The 20,970-nt window shown below is 46.3% G+C and overlaps 2 protein-coding genes across 2 annotated transcripts; one reads left to right on the top strand and one right to left on the bottom strand.

The window, feature by feature from the left end:
* Positions 1-444: 444 nt before the first annotated feature.
* Positions 445-17,249, bottom strand: Pef1 (penta-EF-hand domain containing 1). The gene is made up of 5 exons (XM_046469333.2): positions 17,101-17,249; positions 6,097-6,382; positions 3,100-3,255; positions 2,493-2,636; positions 445-1,435 (listed from the first exon to the last, which is right to left on the bottom strand). Exons 1-5 carry the CDS (start codon positions 17,122-17,124, stop codon positions 1,206-1,208), a joined length of 840 nt encoding a protein of 279 aa, XP_046325289.1. The 5' UTR covers positions 17,125-17,249; the 3' UTR covers positions 445-1,205.
* On the top strand, positions 7,052-8,156 carry LOC124110187 (transmembrane protein 230). Its single transcript, XM_046469334.2, has one exon. The coding sequence runs from the start codon at positions 7,078-7,080 to the stop codon at positions 7,438-7,440; it is 363 nt and encodes a 120-aa protein (XP_046325290.1). The 5' UTR covers positions 7,052-7,077; the 3' UTR covers positions 7,441-8,156.
* Positions 17,250-20,970: the final 3,721 nt, after the last annotated feature.

Below are 20,970 nucleotides of genomic sequence, written 5' to 3'. Positions count from 1 at the left end.
TCTGGGTGTCATGCTGATCTAGAGATCCAACTGGCAGGTACAGACGTCTGTACTTAATAAAAAAGGGGAGAAGTTATGACTTCATAAATGGAGTTTGTCTGGAAAATAAAACTCATGCCTGAGATAATAAAAAGGCCATGCTGTGCAAAGCTTGGGGTGGCTGCTTCCAGCCCCAAAGGCCAGCCCTACAACTTCCATGAAATAGACTCTCGGGCTGACCCCCAGCTGTATGGAAGTACACCTGGCAGGGCCCAGGAGCCACCCAACACCTCAGGTTCACCCTGACAAGTGAGGGGAGCCCTGTCAGTCTCAGCCCCCAGGCTGCTTCTTTCTGCATGGCTAGGTAGACAGTATGGACTTAAATATCTGCTGAATGAAAGAATAAATAAGTGGGTAGATGTGTAGGAACTGGTGGCTGGGAAGTCATGGAGGAAAGCATGGGACTACAGAATTTCATTCTTTTATTGAAGCTTACAGTTTCACTAGACTTTTGGCCCCATATGATAACTCACACATTAAAAAATAACAACAACAAAAAAACAACAACAAAAAAAAAACAGCATTGGCGGTAGGAGGTGACATCTGTCCTCCAGGAACTAAAGCAGAGCAGAGCATGGCAGGCAACTGAAGGGTCCAAGCTTTGGAGGGCAGTAGCCTGGCCGAGATACCCAGACGGCAGACTGTCCCAGCTCCCTGAGCAGGGACAGCCTCCAGTTAGAAGTTAACACACAAGGACTTGTGGATGTGAATGAGCAGGAATCCAAGCCACTGGTCCCACAGGCAAATCTCTCTCAAGCTTGGTCAAATTCCATTTTGGAGAAGCTGGGCTCATCTTACAGGACAGTCGCTGAGGGAAGGCAGATGCTAACGGTAAGAGGCTGAAGAACACTTATCACTGGTGTCAGTGCACAGAGGGGGAAGCTAAGGGCCAGAGGCACAGCCGATTGCTCAGGCCTGTCAGGACACTCAATTTCCAGTCCTCTCCTAGGTCAGGCTCCTTCCTACCTGTATGGCCACAGTCCAGGGATCAATTATTTGGTGGCTCTGATGCAGAATCCTCAACCCTCTTTGGGAACAGTGCTGCATCAAGCTAGGGAGAATTTTTTTAGAAGGGGAAAGAAAAGAAGAGAGACCCACATGCTTCTCCCACTCTAAGGAGCCAGGAAAGGTCCTTGGTGTGCTCCACTGTCTACAGATAGGCTGGGTCATAGCATCCGAGAAGCTGTCATGGTGACGAAGTCCTCGAAGCTGAGCCGAATGTTGCCCTGCACCGCGGTATCCTTCTCTCGGAAGGCCTCGGTCAGCACCTGCAGCTGGGTGCACACCTGAATGAAGCGGTCGAGCTGCATGGCGGGACTGGCAGAGCGTGGGCAGTAGCGGGAGACCAGGAGCTGGGTGAACTGGGGGCTCAGGTTGTAGCCCATTTGGGACAGAGCTGGAGAGGAGGGGCACACAAAGCAGACACACAAAAACCTGCTGTGAGCAACTCCACTGACCAGCAGCACTGGAGCACATGGAGCAGGAGACTTCTAGGATACAGGCATGGAAGCACGAGGAGGCCAGAGAAGTCCCACAGGTCTGTTCAGGTGGTCAGGTGCACAAGAGGGGCTCTGTCTGGAGGTTCCTCTTGGCTGGAAGGCCCCCCTCCCTCTTTCTCCAAATCTCCCTTAGAGAAGCTGGCAAGAGTAGTGCTAGTACTGATCCCTCCCTCCCTCTTGCCAGGGGCAGAAGTGGTTCTCACCAACCACACACCTGTTTAGTCTGACTGAAACCCATGGCCAGGGCAAAGGACCAGATTCTCTGTAGTTTTTCCCCTCTCCTAGGTGAGGAAGCTCCCCACTGGGTTCTCACCAATAGCTAGCCCCATTCTAACAGGCAGCTAACCACACAAGCTACCTGTCCTCCTACCTACTGGTCTGGGCTCAGATGGCAGGCTGTGGACCCAGCGTTGGATCAGAACCAGACTTGGAGTTGTGCTCTTAGGTCATCTTACTCAGCTTCAACTTTTACTCCACTCCACCTCCGCCATACCCACCCTGTGCCAGGGACTGAACCCAGGAGTGCCTTGCCAGGGAGCTACTAGTCCTTTTTATTTTTTGAGACAGGGTCCTGTTAAAGTTGCTAAGGCTGGCCTCAAACTTGCAATTCTCTTGCCTCAGCCCCCCTGAGTCACTGAGTCTACAGGTGTGCACAACCAAACCTGGCTCAACTGCAATTTTAGAGTGCTATGGGTCCTGGAGACAAAAAGGAAACAGCCTCTGGCAGAGGTGGCAGCAGAACCCTGCTTTCTGAGACCCTGTTCAGGGCTCTTTCCATTCTATATGCTGGGAACTAGAGGGAAGAGCCACACAGACTAGTCTCCAAGAGTGGGCCTGCACTAGGACAGCATTTTGCGGTACGGGTGGACACATGAAAGGACACGTTTCTGTTTTAGGAACTAAAGAGAAGAGTCCAGCTCTGCCCTGCCCACCATGCCCTTGCATGGGCCTCACCTTGCTGCAGCTCTGTGTAGCTGATGGAACCTGAGTGGTCCCGGTCATACTGCTGGAAGAGGTTCTTCCACTGCTGGATGAATTTCCACAGCGCTGAGAAACCATAGATATCAATGCGGCCTGACTTGGTCTTGTCAAACATGTCTGAGGGGGAGAAGGCAAAGGATGGCCAAGGGTACCATTGAAGCAGCCCCTTTCCCAGGCTGCAGTAGAAGACTCCACAGGACTGCAGGTCTGAGACACGAGCATCAAAGGCTAAAAAAGCCTCTTCCCTGGTTGCCTCGGCCCCACTCCACTCAGAACTTCATTTTCTCTGCAGGGTTGAAGGCTGAGCCCCAAGAACTTGATCTATGCTGAGCCCCCCACCCAGCCGTTTCCTGCCAGGGGTGGGAGTGCCCATCTGCAGAATGGGAAACCAAATCAGCCTATGACTTATTAGTCTAGAGAGAAACAGCTCTCAATTTAGGGGAAATCACCTTGAACCCCACTTTATCCCTGAAATTTTCCCTGGCCAAAGAATTTCTCCCAAGTGACCATCCACCCACCTACTGTCATCTGTCAATGGCTGTGCACCAGCTCAATCCCACGAGGAAGGGCTGGGACTCACTTATCATCATGAGGCATGTCTCGTCATTGAATGAAGACCAGTTGGAGTTGACCAGGGCCTGCTTTAGCTCCTTCTTGGAGATGTAGCCACTGTGATCTGAGTCCACTGACTGGAACCAGGAGTAGGCCTCAGGATCCACATTGGGTGGGACACCACCTGGGAAAAGGGTGTGAACCAGGGAAGTCAGACCCAGGCCTCTAGGCCAATCTGTTGAAATGCTGGGCAGGGCCAGCGTCAGTGCCTCTTGTCTCCTTTCCTACCCACATCTCCCCCATCAAGCTGAAATTCTTACTCTGGTGGAAAAGGCCTCAAGGCAGACTCAAAAGTATTTGCAATTGCTTTCTACCCCAAGAGTACTTCAGACTTCTATATAGTGCCCCAGTCACTTCTTTGTTTGTTTCCTGTCCACTTGGAGTATGTCAAGAATTCTCTGGGAAAGGTAAGCTGAGGGATCAGCGATAGATGAAAGGGGAGAAGAAAGAAGTCTATCCATCTTAGAAAAAACTTATACTAATTAGCCAGAAAAGAGGCTCCTGTACATGTGAAAGGATCATGGGTAGTTGGGAAGGATGGAAACCACTGCCCAGTCCAGAAGGCGAGGCCAGAGGGGAAAAGGTTTGCCTGACTGAGGGGCTGGTCTCAACTCCTTAGATAAAATCCAGGCAGTGTCAGTGGGGAGTGAGATTCACATTCCCCAGAAAGAGAGTTTCTGCAACCCATGTATGCCATGCTGTGTGTGTCGTGGAGCTCAGGCTTTATAATCAGATCCTGGCTCTCATCCTTACTAGCCTTACGAGTCTGTGTGACTTCAGGTGAAATGTGTAACTTTCTGAGTACTGATTTCTCCATTTCTAAAATGAACCCACTTCCCAAGGATATTGTGATGATTAAATGAGATAACAGCAAAGTAAGGTTCCTTAGCAAAGGGACTGGAATGCAAGCCATCAGAGATATTGTCACTAAGGAAGGAATACTCCAGCTGGGTCTGAGAGGATGATAAGGAGTGAGGCAGGGAGAAAAAAGAGCAGGTGGCAAAGGCACAGGTGTGTTAAGAGCATTCCAAGGGGTCTTGGTTTGTGGGAAGGAAGGGTTGATGACAGATTAGGAGGCTGGAAAGGCCCTTTAGGATCCTCCTGGGAGCAGAGGGGCACGGCTAAGGGTCAAATCTGTCTTCCAAAACAGTGGTGCTCTAACACCAGACATGGTCCTTCCAGGACTCCAATGCAGATGATGTCTGGATCTTGCTTTACGGGCTGGCTACACTGAAGAGGAGAGGAAGAGGCACTGGCAAGAGAGTAAGCAGCAGAGGGTGAATGGCAGAGAGTCCAAGGCCCATCCCTCCTCTCTAGCCCTAGGGATTAACATGAGCCTCAGGCCCTGGAGGATGTCTCAGGGCTGGGGCTCATTTTCCTATGGGCTCAGAAACAGGATTTTTTAAAAGTGTGGAAATGTGTGGTGAAGTTGCTGAGCTGAAAGCAAATGACCAGACACTCTGGGCTTTAAGAAGATAAATGCCACTGGCTGGCACTGCTCAGAACCCCCGAGGTTCAAGCAGCTCCCCCTGGACCACCTGCCTGCACATGTAAACTCACACGCTGCCTGCTTCCCAGCAGGACACTCCCTGGAGGCCCTTCCCAAGCATTCCAGGCTGCCTTGCTGGTGGCTTGGTCTCCCAGGAACAATCATTCTGTCAAGGAGCTAACTGAAATGGGCTTAGAGAGGAAGCAGGGCACTGGTACCCACTTTCCCTGGCCTTCTGTCTGAGATTGTTCAGAAATCTTCATGGAGGCTGTAGCCCCCACCCAAGGCTCTGCCTCCACTGAATCTCCAAGTCTCTGTCCCTCTCCTGTCCAGTACCGCATCTCCAGTCTCTCTGATTTTTGTTTCCCTTATCTCATGCTCCTGTCTTGCCTCAGCATTTTTTTAAAAAATATTTTTTAGTCGTTGATGGACCTTTATTTTATTTATATATGGTGCTGAGAATCAAACCCAGTGCCTCACACATGCTAGGCAAGCACTCTACCACTGAGGTACAGCCCCAGCCCCGCCTCAGCATTTTTTAAAAGCAAGGTCCATGCCATATCTGCTATCACATTAAATGCCACATTCTTCTTTGCTGAGAATGCCCTAGAACGAGTCCTCTCAGAGAATATTATTTAATGAAGCCCCTCCCATGGCCTGGACACTGTGCCATTACTTGTATATTCTCATTGAATCCATGTGAACAACTCCATGAGGCAGTGGCATTGCCCCATTTTACAGGTATGGGCACTGAGGCTCAAAGATGTAGTTTGGTCAGGTCAGTAAGTGTTCAAAAGACAAGCTTTCAACAATTAAGCCATCTTGCCTTTCTATAGATAGTGATCAGTCTCCCTCACACAAGAATGGGCTTGTCCTCTGGTACACTACATTACTGTCTCCAACTGTTTGCTGATTTCCTCCTCCTTATAAAAGCACTGTACATGTTCTCCCACTGCCTGGCAACTTGCAGAACCCCTCCACGGCAGAAGCATCCATTCCCATCCTATTGCTATCAGGCTTGGCCAGGAGCTGTGCTTTGGCCAAAACAATGTGAATAGATAACACATAGGGTACTTCAGAGTAGAAATTTAAAAAGCCTTTGTCCATCCCTGCTAGCTTCCTGATCCTTTTCTCTGCCACAAGGATAACATTTTCCAAATAGGGGATGCTCCTTCAGCCTGGATCCCAGAGTGAAAAGACACATGGAGCAGAAACTCAGCTGCCAACCTGCAGCTGCTGACACATGAGCAAGAGTAAATAAGCGTGAGTAAGCAATAGAAATTACTGCTTGTTGTGAGCTGAGGAGATTTCCCATAGCCAAGTTAGCTGACATCTTCTCATTCTGCTGATGCAGGCTGAAGCTGGAAGCAAGAAGCTCTGGTGCCAGAGACGGGGGTGCCTGCACACCCATACATGAAGGACAGGATGGGACTCAGAAGCTGGGTAGAGGCACCCAGAACCTAAGATCCTACTTACCCTGTCCATAAGGCCCAGGCTGCTGGGCACCATAGGAACTTGGAGGTGGCTGACTATAGGGGCCACCTGGGGCGGCACCACCATATGGTCCTCCTGGGGTTCCAGGGGGGAGCCCTCCAGCATTGGGGTATCCATAGGGCCCTCCACCAGCTGGTGGTCCATAAGGCCCTCCAGGGGCAGGACCCCCATAACCTCCGCTGCCATACTGCCCTCCACCATGTGGAGGTCCAGGGTAGTAGCTACCCGGAGGGGCTCCAGGTGCCTGTCCTGTAGCTCCTGGGCAGCCCTGCAGGAAGAACAAGATATCAGTCAGAATGATAAACTAGAAACTAGCCACAGTATGGCACTCCATAGCTGATCCCACTGCCGTTCTTTCAAATGGTTCTACAGGTAGGGTTGGAATTATAGTCCCCTTGCTTGATAGGCAGCCTGAGGCTTCTACTTGAAGGGATAAGTTACCCCAGGTCACACCACCAATGTCTGCAGAGTCAGGGCTGGAATCCTGCCCTCCTGACTCCCCTTTCTTGCACACCAAGGTGCTTTACAAGGGCTGGGATCATGTCTGGTTTGCCACTTTATCCCCAGCAACCAGTACACAAAGGATGCTCAGTAAATACTTAATGTATGAAAAAGCAGGCAAATGAATCAAATGGGGGTATTTGCTAGGTCGGCGGGTTAGGTTGGCTGTGCCATGAGGCCTGGGACGCCTCGGCTGGTACCCGTGGGCGAGTTCCTCTCTAGCTCCAGTCTTTTCTTTTTTTTTTTTTAAAGAGAGAGTGGGAGAGAGAGAGAGAGAGAGAATTTTTTTAATATTTATTTTTTAGTTCTCGGCAGACACAACATCTTTGTTTGTATATGGTGCTGAGGATCGAACCCAGGCCGCACGTATGCCAGGCGAGAGCGCTACCGCTTGAGCCACATCCCCAGCCCTCTAGCTCCAGTCTTAGCACGGTGCTCGGACTGTAGCTGTGTCCGTGTGTTATGATGCCGTCTCGTACTAATCTGGCTACTGGAATCCCCAGTAGTAAAGTAAAATACTCAAGGCTCTCCAGCACAGATGATGGCTACATTGACCTTCAGTTTAAGAAAAGCCCTCCTAAGATCCCTTATAAGGCCATTGCACTTGCCACTGTGCTGTTTTTGATTGGCGCCTTTCTCATTATCATAGGCTCCCTCCTGCTGTCAGGCTACATTAGCAAAGGGGGGGCAGACCGGGCCGTCCCTGTCCTGATTATTGGCATTCTGGTGTTCCTGCCAGGATTTTACCATCTGCGCATCGCCTACTATGCATCTAAAGGCTACCGGGGTTACTCCTATGATGACATTCCAGACTTTGATGACTAACGCTCACTTCAGCCCTGAGACAAATCACAGTGGAACTAAACTCAGCTTTAAGATATTGAACAGAAACTATGTCTAAGGGCTGAGGAATTATGCAGTTTGCAGATGTTTGACAAAACAATGGCCAGAGTTTATGGTTCCATCCCAAAAATGTTCATTGAGCTTAATTAGCTAATTAGGAAACGCTGTTTTTCATCTGGCCGTGGCAAAACTCAACAAGTTTTTCCACATGTATCATGGAAGAATAGCAATGCTAATTGGGAAAACAGGAGATTATCCTGTAGTGGAAAGTGTTACCATTCCCACCCTCTTTATACTGAGCATTTCTTTTAAATAGTCTTCTTTGTCAATTTGTTATTGTAGCAAATGGAAGAGTGTGGTATGTCTAATTTCTTAGTTACTAAGTAATTTATTTTTAAAATATCAAAAGATCTTATCCCCTACACTTAACTCTACTTTCACATTCTGGTGGAAGACCTCCCTAAAACCACATGTTGGTGTGGCTCCATCTGTAATATTTTTTACTTTGTTTCTTAGTGACAGGAACCAGGAATTTTTTGAGCCACAGAGTAAGTTTTCAAAGTATAAGCACTGTCTCTGATAACCAATCCTTGACCAGCTCTGATCTTGTTTCCCAATAGGATGGCCTGCATATAATTTGGGTCATTCTATCCTTTGTAGATCAAGATGTTCTATATATCATGCCTTTAAAGACTGAACTTTTGGCTGTTCCCTAATGAAAAAAAAATGAAGATAAGTGGTTGCTATTTAGAGTGTATAACTCTATTGGTAGCACCTGGTACTATAGTGTCATTCTGCTGAAGATCTCAAGACTTGGCTTGGATCCCTAGAGGACCACATCCTTAGGTTGATTCTATTTCTTTGCTTGAAAAAGTGACTTATATTCAAAAGAAATTAAAATGTCAGAATCCAAAAAAAAAAAAAAAGAATCAAATGGGATCCCAAGTGTTCACCCTGTGGTACCTCCATGTCTATCTGCAGAACTCACAGCACAAATGCAGACTCTGCCACACAGCTGTGACCCTCATCAGTCACCAGTGATGTAGCCACAGTATGGATATACCCACAGCATGTCTTCCTTAAGCTCCACCAGCTCAAGATGCAAGAACATTTTCCTATCCTCACTCATAACTCTTGAGGCAGGCAGGGAGACAACTATTCCTAAGGCAATATGGCCCAATGGTTAAAAAAAAAAAAAAAGTACAGTTCAAATTCAGGTTCTGTCACTTACTAACTAGCCTAATGAGTTACCCTAACCCTCAGGATCTTCTACTGTAAAATGGAAATAATAACAGTGCCTACCTTGGGTTGCCATATGAATGAAACGGGACCAGTCATGTAAAGGGCCATGACATAGGGCCTGACACAGAGTAAGCACTTGATACACATTAACTATTAATAATATCTCTATCTACAGAGGAGGCAACTCAAGTCCAGGGAGGTTACATACCAACTGTGTGGAGGAGCTGGGCCCAGAACCCAGGTCTCCTGGCTCAAAGGTCAGGCATTAGAGAATACAAGGGGACATTACACTCTCTTGTCCATCTCTGCATGCTTCTATCCAGGGATTCTTGAGGCTCAGAGTGTTCCGCTGCATGTCCCTAAATGGCCAGCACAGGGCCTGGCAGAGCACAGCCCTAACCTATCTGCAACCAGCTGAGCTCAAGGACACAGAGGAGAGCTGGCCCAGCTGAGGATCTGAGAATGGTATAGGTTCTTTTTGTGTGTGTGGTACTGGGGTTTGAACTCAGGGACACTCTACCTCTGAGCCACATCGCCAGTCCTTTTTATTTTTATTTTCTGTTTTGAGACAGGGTCTTGCTAAGTTGCCAAGGCTGGCCTTGAACTTGTGAGTTGCTGGTATTACAGGCACATGCCACTGTGCCCAGCTTGGTACAGGTTCTAGAAGTGTGCTAGATCAACTTATAGGTACCCCAGGGTCCTAGCACTGAAAACTATGGCTTTCTCTTTTTATTGTGTCTGACAGCTTCTCAATTACCCTCAAGGCTAAGGTCAAACTCATACTTCCTCTAAAAAGGGGCTTGCTTGCCCAAGGGAGGCTTCACAGGGGAAGGCAAGATGCAGGCACTGCCACCTTCCCCATTCTGCACTGTGGGAACTTCTTCCTGGAGGCTGCCATGGCTGGCAGCAAGGCTCTCACAGACAGTGGAGTCAGATTCAAAACTCTTTTCTCACCAGCTGAGTTCATGATTATGGGCCAGTGGCTTAAGCTCTCTGAACCTGTTCTTTACAAATAAAATACGAGGGCTGGGGATGTGGCTCAAGCGGTAGCGCGCTCGCCTTGCGTGCGTGCGGCCCGGGTTCGATCCTCAGCACCACATACAAAAACAAAGATGTTGTGTCTGCCAAAAACTAAAAAAAAAAAAAAATAATAAATATTAAAAAAATTCTCTCTCTTTAAAAAAAAAATATATATATATATATAAAAAAATAAAATATGATAAATCCCTTCTTCAATGGTTATGCCATGAATTACAAGAATTAAACATAGCAAAGTTCTATTAATTTAATTTTTAGCTAAACAATCCTTTTTTTGAAAAAAAAATATTTATTTTTTAGTTTTCGGCGGACACAACATCTTTGTTTGTACGTGGTGCTGAGGATCGAACCCGGGCCGCATGCATGCCAGGTAAGCGCACTACTGCTTGAGCCACATCTCCAGCCCAGCTAAACAATCCTTTGATGACATAAAATAAATACAATTGATCAAAGAAAGTTGCTTTGGCTGTAGCCAGGTGGGGTTCCAGATCCTTGGTCACATGGGACTCCCTGCCTAGATTTTTAGAGGACTGAGAAGAAGCCTCAGAGTAACTCAAGAGTCCTAAAACCACTAATGGAAATAAACAGTCCTTACAACACTGCCTGCCATAAGGCAAATGATCAATAAATCCTTGCTGTATTATGATTATATGAATTATTATTGTCAGCAAAGGTAAACCCTGTGGGGTTTAAAGGAGAATGGACATTATGAAGGAGCTTGTAGTTAACAGACAGGCATGCAGATACCCTGAGGCCCTGGGTTCGATCCTGAGCACCATGTAAAAATAAAGATATGTGTCCATCTACAACTAAAAAAATTTTTTTTAAAAATTAAAAGGGAATCTAGCACAGTGGTAGAGCACCCCCAGGTTCAATCCCCATCAAACTGCCAGTACCATGGAAAAAACCCAAGATTCCCAAGGGGGTTGAGAGGTGTGACAAGAGAGGTACACTGCAGGCCAGTCACATAACCTAACCCTCTGGGCCTGGAGAGAGGAAGGAACTTTCCCAAGCCATCCTCTGAATTGAAGGCACAGGTGGTGCCAAACCACTCCCACCAATCTGCACCTGAAGACTCTCAGTACCTCCAGCTACAGTGCTCCTCCCTTAAGCAACAGTATCCCAGAGTAAGATGGAGGTGGGTGGGAACTCTGCGGTATCTGGGCATACCCAAAGGACAGGCTGAACACCATGCCAGGAAGCTGCTGCACTGCAAAGCCATGAGCTGTCCTGGCCAAGGACATCTGAGGCCCAGCCCTCCCACCTGGGACACATCCCCAGGACCGCAAAGCAGGTGCACCCAGGCCGTTCTTCTGCCCTCCCAGCTACCACACTCCAGACAGAGACCTGTGTGTCTGGGACAGTCTGAGAGTAACTAAATCCTCTTCTTGCATTATACATATACAAACACTACTGGCAGAATATCACCAACGATCCCCTGAGAAGATGTCAGGAGGCCTATTTCTCAGATAAAGAAACTGAGGTACAGAGCTGTTAAATGACTTCATTCAGCAAGCATTTTAGAGCAACATTGTACCAGACTCTGTGCTTGGCCCGAGGGCACAAAACTAAATGGGACCCTGCTTTTGAGTAGCCCAAAGATAATTATGATATGATCCAACTGGTGTCAGCAAATTCTTCTTACATGCTATGAAGGAATTTACTTTGTTTGCTGAATGAATAAATAAGCAATCTTATGAATGATGCATGAAGGAGGGCTTCTCAGCTGAGGCAGCAGTGACATTGGAGTTGGTCCTTGAAGGATGCATGGGCATTCCCCCAAGAGGAAGATGGTGAAGGACGCTCCAGACAGAAGGCTAAAGAAAGATAAAGCACAGACTTACATAAGCAAGCACAGTGTGGTCAGAGAATGGGCTGAAGAGCAGAGGTGCAGAGGTGGGAAGAAACCAGTGTGAATTGAGAAAGGCCCTTGACACACTCCCTGACCAAGCATCTCTCCCGCCCGCCCTTCAGTCAGTGGATGCCTTTGGTGCCAAAGAGTACTTTCTATCTATTTAGCATCTCTCCACCCAACAATAAGCTCCCTAGGGACAAACACTGGGCCTCATTCATCAAGGTACCCCAGGGTCCAGCACAGTGCCTGACACCTGCAAACCTTCATAAATATTTGAACAAATGACCACCACTCTAAAGTGTTTGGGCTTTATGCTGAAGAAAACAGCACCACAGAAAGGTTTCCAGTAGGGGAGTAATGTGAGCAGAGCCCTGTTTAGAGAACCAGCAGAGATGTGGACGTGAGCTAGTGGGGGAGGCAGGGGCCCAGGTACTGGGCAGGCAGGACCTGAACCAGACAGAGAATTGGGAACAAGGAGACCAGGATGGATTCTGAAGCTATTTCAGAGATAGACTAGACATGACTTGACAACTAATTAGATTAGGCAAGAGATGGAGGGGGAGTGAGGAGAGGGAAGTGTTTAGAATGACTCAGGTTTCTAGCTTGCACAGATGACGGAAGTAGAGCCACCAACTGATGATACACAATCCAGGATGAGAGGAAGTGTGCTTTCCCAGGGTCACTGAGTTCTTTGTAAATGTCTGAACAAGAAATGAAAAAACAGAGCCCCTGACTCCACATTCTTTCATACTACTCGGTGCTGCCAACCCTTTGAGAGTTTTTCCAAAAGGATTTCAAAATAATAAATATAAGATTGTGAAAGAGGGGAGAAAAAAGGCAGGAGGAGTTCATTCAATAACCATGGTTTCCAAAGTATCACCAAAAAAGCATCTCTAGGTCTTTAGCTAATTGCAAATAAGCTACATTTGATATATTAGGGGCTTGTGTGGGGGGGGATACAATTATTAAAGCTCTGCTAGGTGCTTCCAGTTCAATCAACTTTAATTGATTTTCAGTTCTATAAGGTTAAGTACTATTATTCCCATTTCAGAGATGAGAAAATTAAGGAGCACAAAGTTTAACAATGTGCCCAAGATCACGAAGCTAGAATGGGCAAGTTAGGATTTTAAACACTGTCTGCATGAAGGGGTGCCTGGCATGTTCCTGCACCACAGATTGTGTAAAATGCCTGTGTCAAATACGATGGCTTTCTACAGTGGACAGGCTCAGAGGGGAAAGACTGGAGTAGGTGATCTTTCCGAGCCTTCAGGCCCAGAAATCAGGGAGTCTCAGAGGAATCTCATATTCTTTTTTCACTCCAGCACCAAGGTCTAGTTTGAAAGCTACATATTGGAAGAAATCCCACAGACCCTTCAGTCCAACCTCTCAGTTGATAACACAGTCTCTGCAGCACCACTGGAATCTCTATTTGCACTCCTGCTAGTGATAAAGAGCTCACGCCGCCCCCCCCCTCCAATAACCCACTCATAAAGTCCTGCATGGGTCTTTTCCCCCACTTTTAGCTCCAAAGGCTCATTCTTCTACCTGCAAGACCCTTCTGAGGCCCAGAGGTATCAAAGGCTGTTCCCTGCTGAGTCCTGCTGAGGAAGGAAGGAGGCTGCACTGAAAGAGAAGCCTGTGCCCTGGAGCTTCCTGTCAAGTGTCTACTGGAGTGGCCAGAAGCCCAAATAAGGGGTTGAATGATCACAAGAAGACATAAGGTGCCCAAACTCACCAGCAGAGCTTCCTAAAATATTTAAAGGACAGAAACACGCAAACAAAGAAAAATGAGCCAAGAACTGTGCCAAGACCACCTCTGTGCTGACACTCCAAAATCTTTCTTTCCAGCTTCATCTCCCCTGAGCTGCAGACCCACAAATCCAAAGGCTTCCTGAGCTTCCTGCCAAAACTATGCCTACCTCTGTGTTCCCATTTCCTGCTATCTACCTCAGTCACCTAAACCCAAAGCCCTAGTACCCTCCAGGGTACCTTCTCTTTCTTCCCTTCATCAATTAAACACCAAGTTTTATCAACTCTACCTCTTGAACGCACCTCAAATCAACCTTCACCCAGGTCACTGTTCTTTTTAGCCCAGATTACCTCAGTGGTTTCAAACTGCCTCAGTCTCTCCATTCTCATAGTGTTCCACGGTAAGAGTCCCAAAGGACAAATGAGCTCCCCTGCTACCCTTAGAATAAATTCACTCTCTCCAAAAGGTATACAAGGGATCTGGCCCTTGTTTATCTTTCTGGTCTTATTTCTTGCCCCTTTCCCTGTCACAATTACTACTAGACTGCTTTTCTTTTCTTTTCTTCTCTTTCTTTCCTCCCTCTCTCTCTCTCTCTCTCTTTCTTTCTTTTTTCAAGACACGGTCTTGCTATGTTGCCCAATCTGGTCTTGAACTCCTGGGCTCAGACAATCCTCTTGCCTCAGCCTTTTAAGCAGCTGAGACGAAAGGTGGGCATCACCATGGCCAGCTAGACTGATCTTAAACTTCTCCCCAAATACTGGGCCTACTTGCTTTCTGGTTTTTGTGAACTTATTTCCTCTATTAGAATACAATTTCCTTCTTCATCTAGCTAACTCCTACTGGTGATTCAGTTTTTGGATTATCCCCAAAACTTAGTAACATACAGATTCCTGGGTAAAAAACAGGTCTGAGGTGGGCCCTAAAAGTGTGTTCTTTTAACAAGCTGTCAAATGGCTCTGATGCAGACCAGCTACTGAGAAACAATGGCAATGTTTACCCCTAAACTAAGGTATCCTGCTATTCTAGCACGTTACACTTATTCCCATTTAATACTTATCATACTGATTCTATAATCAACCTATCTACATACCTCTTCCACTTAAGAATATTTACTACATACCAAACACCATACCAGGATTGATATGGATTATCACGTTTAATCTTTATGAGAATTCTGAGGTAAATACTGTTATGATTTCTTTTCGAAAGAGGGGAAACCAAACTTCAGACCTTTGCAACAAATTTCTGCAAAAAAATTTCAGAGATTTGAAATCAAATCTCTCTGGCCTCAGAGATCAAGCTCTTAAGAAATCCTTCAAGCTGGTTCTCCCACAAGAGCAAAGTTTACTACTCCAAAATCAGTCCATGCTAGAGTACCCTGGGCTGAAGGCAATGGAAAATTACAGGAATTGTGACTTCTAGCAGTGGGTGGGAATCCTCCAGGACCATGTAGCAGGTGGGAAGAGGCAGCAGTGACCAAACCTCTGGATGACTTGAACCAGTTTTCTTTCTTAGAATACCTGGGACAAGTCAGCAGGTAAAGTAAAGTGGGGTGGAGGGGGGAAAAGCACCATTTCTTCTATTCCAGAACCCTTTTCTCCCTGCATTCCTTTTTGACATTTCTCTCCAAGCATAAGTCCAGGCAACATGACACTGTAACAGAATGCAGAAGCAAAAGCTGCCACCATACACCAGCATGTACAAGCAATGTGCCAAACTCCTTGTAGGCTTTGCTGCATTTCTTCCTCCTTTCAGTCCTTTATACAGATATTATTTCTCCCATCCTACATGTGAGGAAACTAAGATTTAGGGGCCCTTATATGGTTTGTCCCAGGACACATAACTATTAAGTGACAGAGTTAGGATTCTAGTCCAGTTGTGTCTGACCTGAATGACTTGAGCCAGTTTTCTAGGATGCATACAACTCATCCCCAAAGCTCAGTAACGTGCAGATAGGTTCTTTTAACAAGCTGTCAGATGACTCCAATGCAGACCAGCCACTGTGAAATGTACTATGGCAATGTTTTCCAAAATTGCATTTCTCAGGAATGCTAATATCACAAAAATGACTGATATAAAATACATATTCTATTTATTTCTGGAAGAGTTACAATGTACATTAGCAAATTAAGAATTCTAATCTGTCGTATAATGAATAAATCTATTCTGCTTGACATAGTATTTCCCAAAATTTTTGACCACAGAATTCTCCTCTATTAACAATAACTATTAACATCTCACAAGACTCAGCAAATGGAAAGGGGTTTGGGAAACACTGCTATGATACAATTCCTCCTAACCTAGCCCATGCTGGTCTCTCTAAAGAATTCTAAGTTTTAGCCCTGGTGTCACCCTTATTTGCTATGTGTGACATCTAAGCCACTTAACCTCTCTGGGTTTGTTCCTCAGTGGTAAATTGGGGGTAACAATCTCTGTATGACACTTGGGCCTTCATGATAGGTGTAATGGAAGTCCAAATGCCCTGTAAACTGGATATAGGAGTGCACCTTCTGGAGTGAGTCTTGCTACATTTTCTGGCGTGTCAGTTGAGTTTAGTAATATCACATTTGATCTTGTTTTCCAATTTTTCCTGCATGAAATTTATCTCCTAAAGTACTACATGATTTTGGACAACTTAGAACCCCTCCTGAGATTGTTTCCTCCTCTGTAAAATGAGGGGGCTGTTTTGAGGGCCTCCCGGAAATGACCATCTTAAAAGTCTAGTAAAAGGGCTGGGGTTGTGGCTCAAGCAGTAGTGCGCTCGCCTGGCATGCGTGTGGCCCGGGTTCGATCCTCAGCACCACATACAAACAAAGATGTTGTGTCCGTTGAAAACTAAAAAAAAAATAAATATTAAAAATTCTCTCTCTCTTTTAAAAAAAAAAAGTCTAGTAAAAATCAAAACTCTAAAAGGCAACATGTTACACCTTGCTTTGTGCCAAATGCTGTAAAAGCATCACCTCATTCTTTTCAAAACTGCTCTGAGAAAGATCCTATTATTTGGCCCTAATTTAGAGGTGGACCCTCTAAACTACCCTATCAACATTCTGCCACCTAACAAAGCATTTTGGCCACAGAATCATATTATGGTGTTCTTGGCTGGTTTGAAATAAACTGGAAAGTAAGGAAGAGGCATTTGTAGACAGCCCAGGTTCTGTCGTTGGCTCTGCTGCCTAAGTACTTGGTGACTTCAGATAAACTGTGTCTTCTCTGGTTTTCACTTTTCCTAAGTGTGAAATGGAGACGTTGAGCTATGTCAGTGATCAAACCAGCTCAGTTGAGGATCTTGGTACCACCACAATTTCTCCTGATTATTCTGAAGCAATACGTGAGTAGGAAAATCTGTATTTCTTATCCGACTCCCTAATGACATCGAAGGAACCAGAGCGCTAAACACCTTATCAGCACGGAAGACCCCGCCCAGGGCGTCCACGGGAGCCTTGGGAGGGTGTGGAGCCCAGGACGGGCCCAGACCAGATTTGTGGGGTCCAGCCTGAATCTGTAGGGTCTGAAGTTTCCCAAATCATCCCAATCGAGGCGTCAGATGGGGCGGGACACGACTTGAGCAGGGTGTGTGACGTGAGCCGGGTGCGACCGATAGTCCCTTTTTCCTTCTCCCTCGCGCGAGGCCTCGCTGAAGCGAACCTCAACGTGAGGAGGCGCAAACAACGCCGGGAGAAAGAAGAGTCCAGGGGCCGGGACTGGACTGAGCGGGGCTAGGCCCCTACCTGCATTCGCGGGCCCCTAGCGCACTCACCTGCCCATACGGATAGCTGGCCATGGCGACTCTGACGTGATACGTTGGTGATAGGCGGGGCTTCCTGCCCTCAAAGCCACCCCTCGCTGGGTCTGGGGGAGAAGCCGTATCTGAATGGACAGTCGGATTGTCAATCTTCGGCAAAGTCGGCCGACGGAAGTGACGCTACAGAGCGGTGGACGGGTGTTTCTTCGACTTACCAGAAATTCTGAAAGACTTGTAGAGGGTTTCGGAGGTTCTGAGGGTTGTGCCGGCGCGCTTGTTTCTCCTTTTCCTGTCCAGAACTAGGTCCCAGGGCTGACCAGGTCAGGATATTTAGTGAGAAGCCTGGGTTGGGTATTGCTGCGGTGGCCATGTCATAACCTGGCAAATTGGACGCATGATAGTGGCGTAGTTGCTGTCCTTCTCAAGTTCCCGCCCTAGGATGCCTTGACTACTGGGGAACTAACTGAGGCCTCCTGGAAAGGGTAGAGGCGGTGGCGTCATGACATCGCTAGTGTCAAGACGCCGGTACCAGTTCGAACCCTTGGGGTGATGCACAGATCTGTGGGTTTTGGAGAAAACCTCAGACTGTAAGAGTAGGAAGAAAGGTTGTTGGTACCTCTTCATAAATGAGGAAACAGGTTCTGAAAGGCAGCGACTTACTTGTCCTAGTTCACAGTGAGGTCGCGGCAAATTGTGGCCTAGAACTGGGGTCAGGACGCCCAGGTCTCAGCAAGGAAGTGTAATTGGTCCCCTTGTGTGCGAGGGGGCAAAATTGGGATGCATGTAGTGGAGAGGGAGAAATAAAGAATGTCCATGCTTCTGCCCCTTTCAGCGCTTTATTCACTCAAATTACTCAATATAATTTCACTCTATAGGTTCTTTTTTTAAAAAAAAATATTTGTTTTAATTAGATATACGTGACAGTACAACGAACTTGACAAATTATACATTTGAATCAGATGGGGTATAATTTCTCATTTTTCTGAGTGTACAGGTTGCAGAATCACGTTGGTCATGCAGTCACGTATATACCCACAGCAATAATAATGTGTATCTTATTCTGCTGTCCTTCTTTTCCCCTGCCCCTCCCCTCCCCTCCCATCACTTCTCTCTACCCAATCTAATGTGACACACTTATTTTTTTTTTCTTTTTCCTCACTTCGTCATACATGTATTCTATATAACGATGAGGGTCTCCTTCCATCTTCTGTGCAATTCCCCTTCTCCCTCCCTTTCCCTCCCACCTCTCTTCCTTATTTATTTATTTATTTTTTTTTTAGAGAGAGAATTTTTTAATATTTATTTTTTAGTTCTTGGCGGACACAACATCTTTGTTTGTATGTGGTGCTGAGGATCCAACCCAGGCCGCACGCATGCCAGGCGAGCGCGCTACCACTTGAGCCACATCCCCAGCCCCTCTCTTCCTTATTTAGTGATAATCATCTTCTCATGCTCTTCCTTCCTACCCCATTTTGAGTCACCCCCCTTATATCAGAGAAGACATTCGGCATTTGTTTTTTAGGGTTTGGCTAACTCTCTATAGGTTCTTAATCAAGAAAACGATAGTCCTTAATGCTAGGTACTGCAATAGACATAATCAATGCACAGCAAATGATTCTAGATTAGTTAATTGACAGCAAACAATTCTAGATTAATTTTTAAGCAGTGTAAATATACTTCACCATGACAGGCTAATGACAGACATTCCCTCTGCGTGCTAAGTTCAAATGTCAGATCAAAAGTCTTAAGTCCAGCAGATGCACACTCAGACCACGGTGATCAGCTCCAGAACCAAGGCAGGCTTCTCCTGGGGTGGAGTGGATGACCGGTTGAGGAGAGGGTAATATGGAGAAGTTGAGGCTCTCACCAAGGTCCAGATGAGGCAGTAGAGTTTGAGAGCTGTGAGGATCAGGAAAACGATGACAAGAGATGGGATGTCAGACCAGGTCCTCATCAGGCTCTCCAGCTCGAGTGCATCCTTGTTTCATCTGGCTGAATCCCTGTTCATTAACTCTATTATTTATACTAAATAATAATTTGGGGGCTTTTGACCCCTCTTTCAATCCTTATCAGCTACCATTGGATTTCTCCATGACATCATTTACCCTGAGGTCAGAAACATCTGGTCTGGTGGTCTCCACCCTGATCTTCTCTCCTTTCCCTCTTAGGTGAGGATAGCCTGCCAGGGGCTTCACTCTGTTTATCAGGGTGAGGGGAACTAACTTGTCTGAGGCCATACTGGAGGGCTCTGTTAGGCGTGCCTGATTAGACTGGAGTTTTCAAACTGGAGTTTTTTAAATTGAGTTGTTTAGGCTCAAAAAAAGCCTAAGGCCATCCTCACACCTTGATAGATCAAATCTTTGTTCCTAAGTGATTTCAATATTAGGTACTTGCCTCTTGGGGTTCAGGTTCTATACTTGTTTGCCCACTTCTACGGTTGTTTTGTTAATTTCTTCCACTCAGACAAGAATTGTGTCTGGTTTTACCTGTCATTGTATCTGCAATGCCCACACTGTGCTTTTTAAATAAACAAATGAATAAATTAGGGTTATAAGGCGTTACCCAGTCAGGACCATCTTATCATATATCCAGGCATTTCCAAAATTACAATGTTGATCATCTACTTGCCTGTGGACAGCCTGCAATATGTGCTTCTCATCCACACTGGCAAAATAAGGCCAATCTTTTTTTTATCACTTTTCCAGTCTTAGGTCTCATAGTCAACATTCCACCCTCCTACACACAATTCCACTTATTGGACACTTTTGTTTTAATATGAGGATCTTAGTTTTATCACTTTCTAATGGTAAGATCTTGGGCAGATGAATTTTTCTTCTCTGAGTCTGTTTTCTCAGCTGTGAGATACAAATATGTAAATTTGAAAATGAGAGTTTTGTCCCTGCACAGACTTAAGGTCAAACCACTCCTTTCACTCTGTGTCCCAACTCCAGTCCCCCCCTCTATTAACCCTCCCACATTCCCTCCAGCTCCAGAGCTAGCCACTCTTGCCAGTCTGCCTTTGCACTTGGCACTGTGGCTGTGCCATGTTCCGACCTGCCTTGTATAAGAGTTCTCTTTGATGTTTTCCTCAAAACCCATTCCTCTCCATCTCAGAAAATCCACCCAGTTTCTCAGGCCAAAAACCTAGGCTCATTGTTGTCTGTTTCTCTGCACACTCCCCGACCTCCACTTGCTCTAGTTAAAAAAATATGCCATGTTTGCCCTTTTCTCCCTGTTTACACTATCCTTCCAGTCCAAGACACCATCATCTGTAGCCTGAATCGCTACAATAGCCTCCTGACACTCCATTCCCATAGGTAACCAGAGTAATCGTCTTAAACTCTGAGTCACATAATGTTATTCCCTGTCTTAAACTCCCAAAGGTTTCCCATTACTCTTACAATAAAACCTGAACTCATCCTTGTGACCTTCATGGTCCTACATGACCTAGACCCTGCCTTGTGTTGTGGGCCTCATTTCCTGCCGTTGTTGTCTTTCTCCATTCCTTTCTGCCACATGGGTCTAGTTACCACCCCTGAAACACACTGAGCTCATTCTCACCTCCAGATCTTTGGTTTAGCTCTTTGCTTTTTCTGGAATATTTTCTCTTGATTTTCCACTGGTTGGCTCTTCCTGGTCATCCAGGTCTCAGTTGAACTATTACCTCAGTGGGGGCCATTCCTTGATACCACATCTAAAGTACTCTGCCTCCCCACACACGTTCCAGTCATCCATCACACCACTGAATCTTAATTTTTCATACTTGTCACTTGAATTATCCTCTTTTAAGGTTCATGTGCATATTGTAAGGTTTACATGTGTACAGTAAGGTTGTAATTTTCTTACTCATTTCTCTGTCGACAGCACCTAGAATAGGGCTTGGCA

The sequence above is a fragment of the Marmota monax genome, unplaced genomic scaffold (genome assembly GCF_021218885.2).
Source record: "Marmota monax isolate L192 unplaced genomic scaffold, Marmota_monax_Labrador192_F-V1.1 WCK01_AAM20220418_F8-fsc00008, whole genome shotgun sequence".
Taxonomy (NCBI): Eukaryota; Metazoa; Chordata; class Mammalia; order Rodentia; family Sciuridae; genus Marmota; species Marmota monax.
This window is presented reverse-complemented; position numbering and strand designations above follow the sequence as displayed.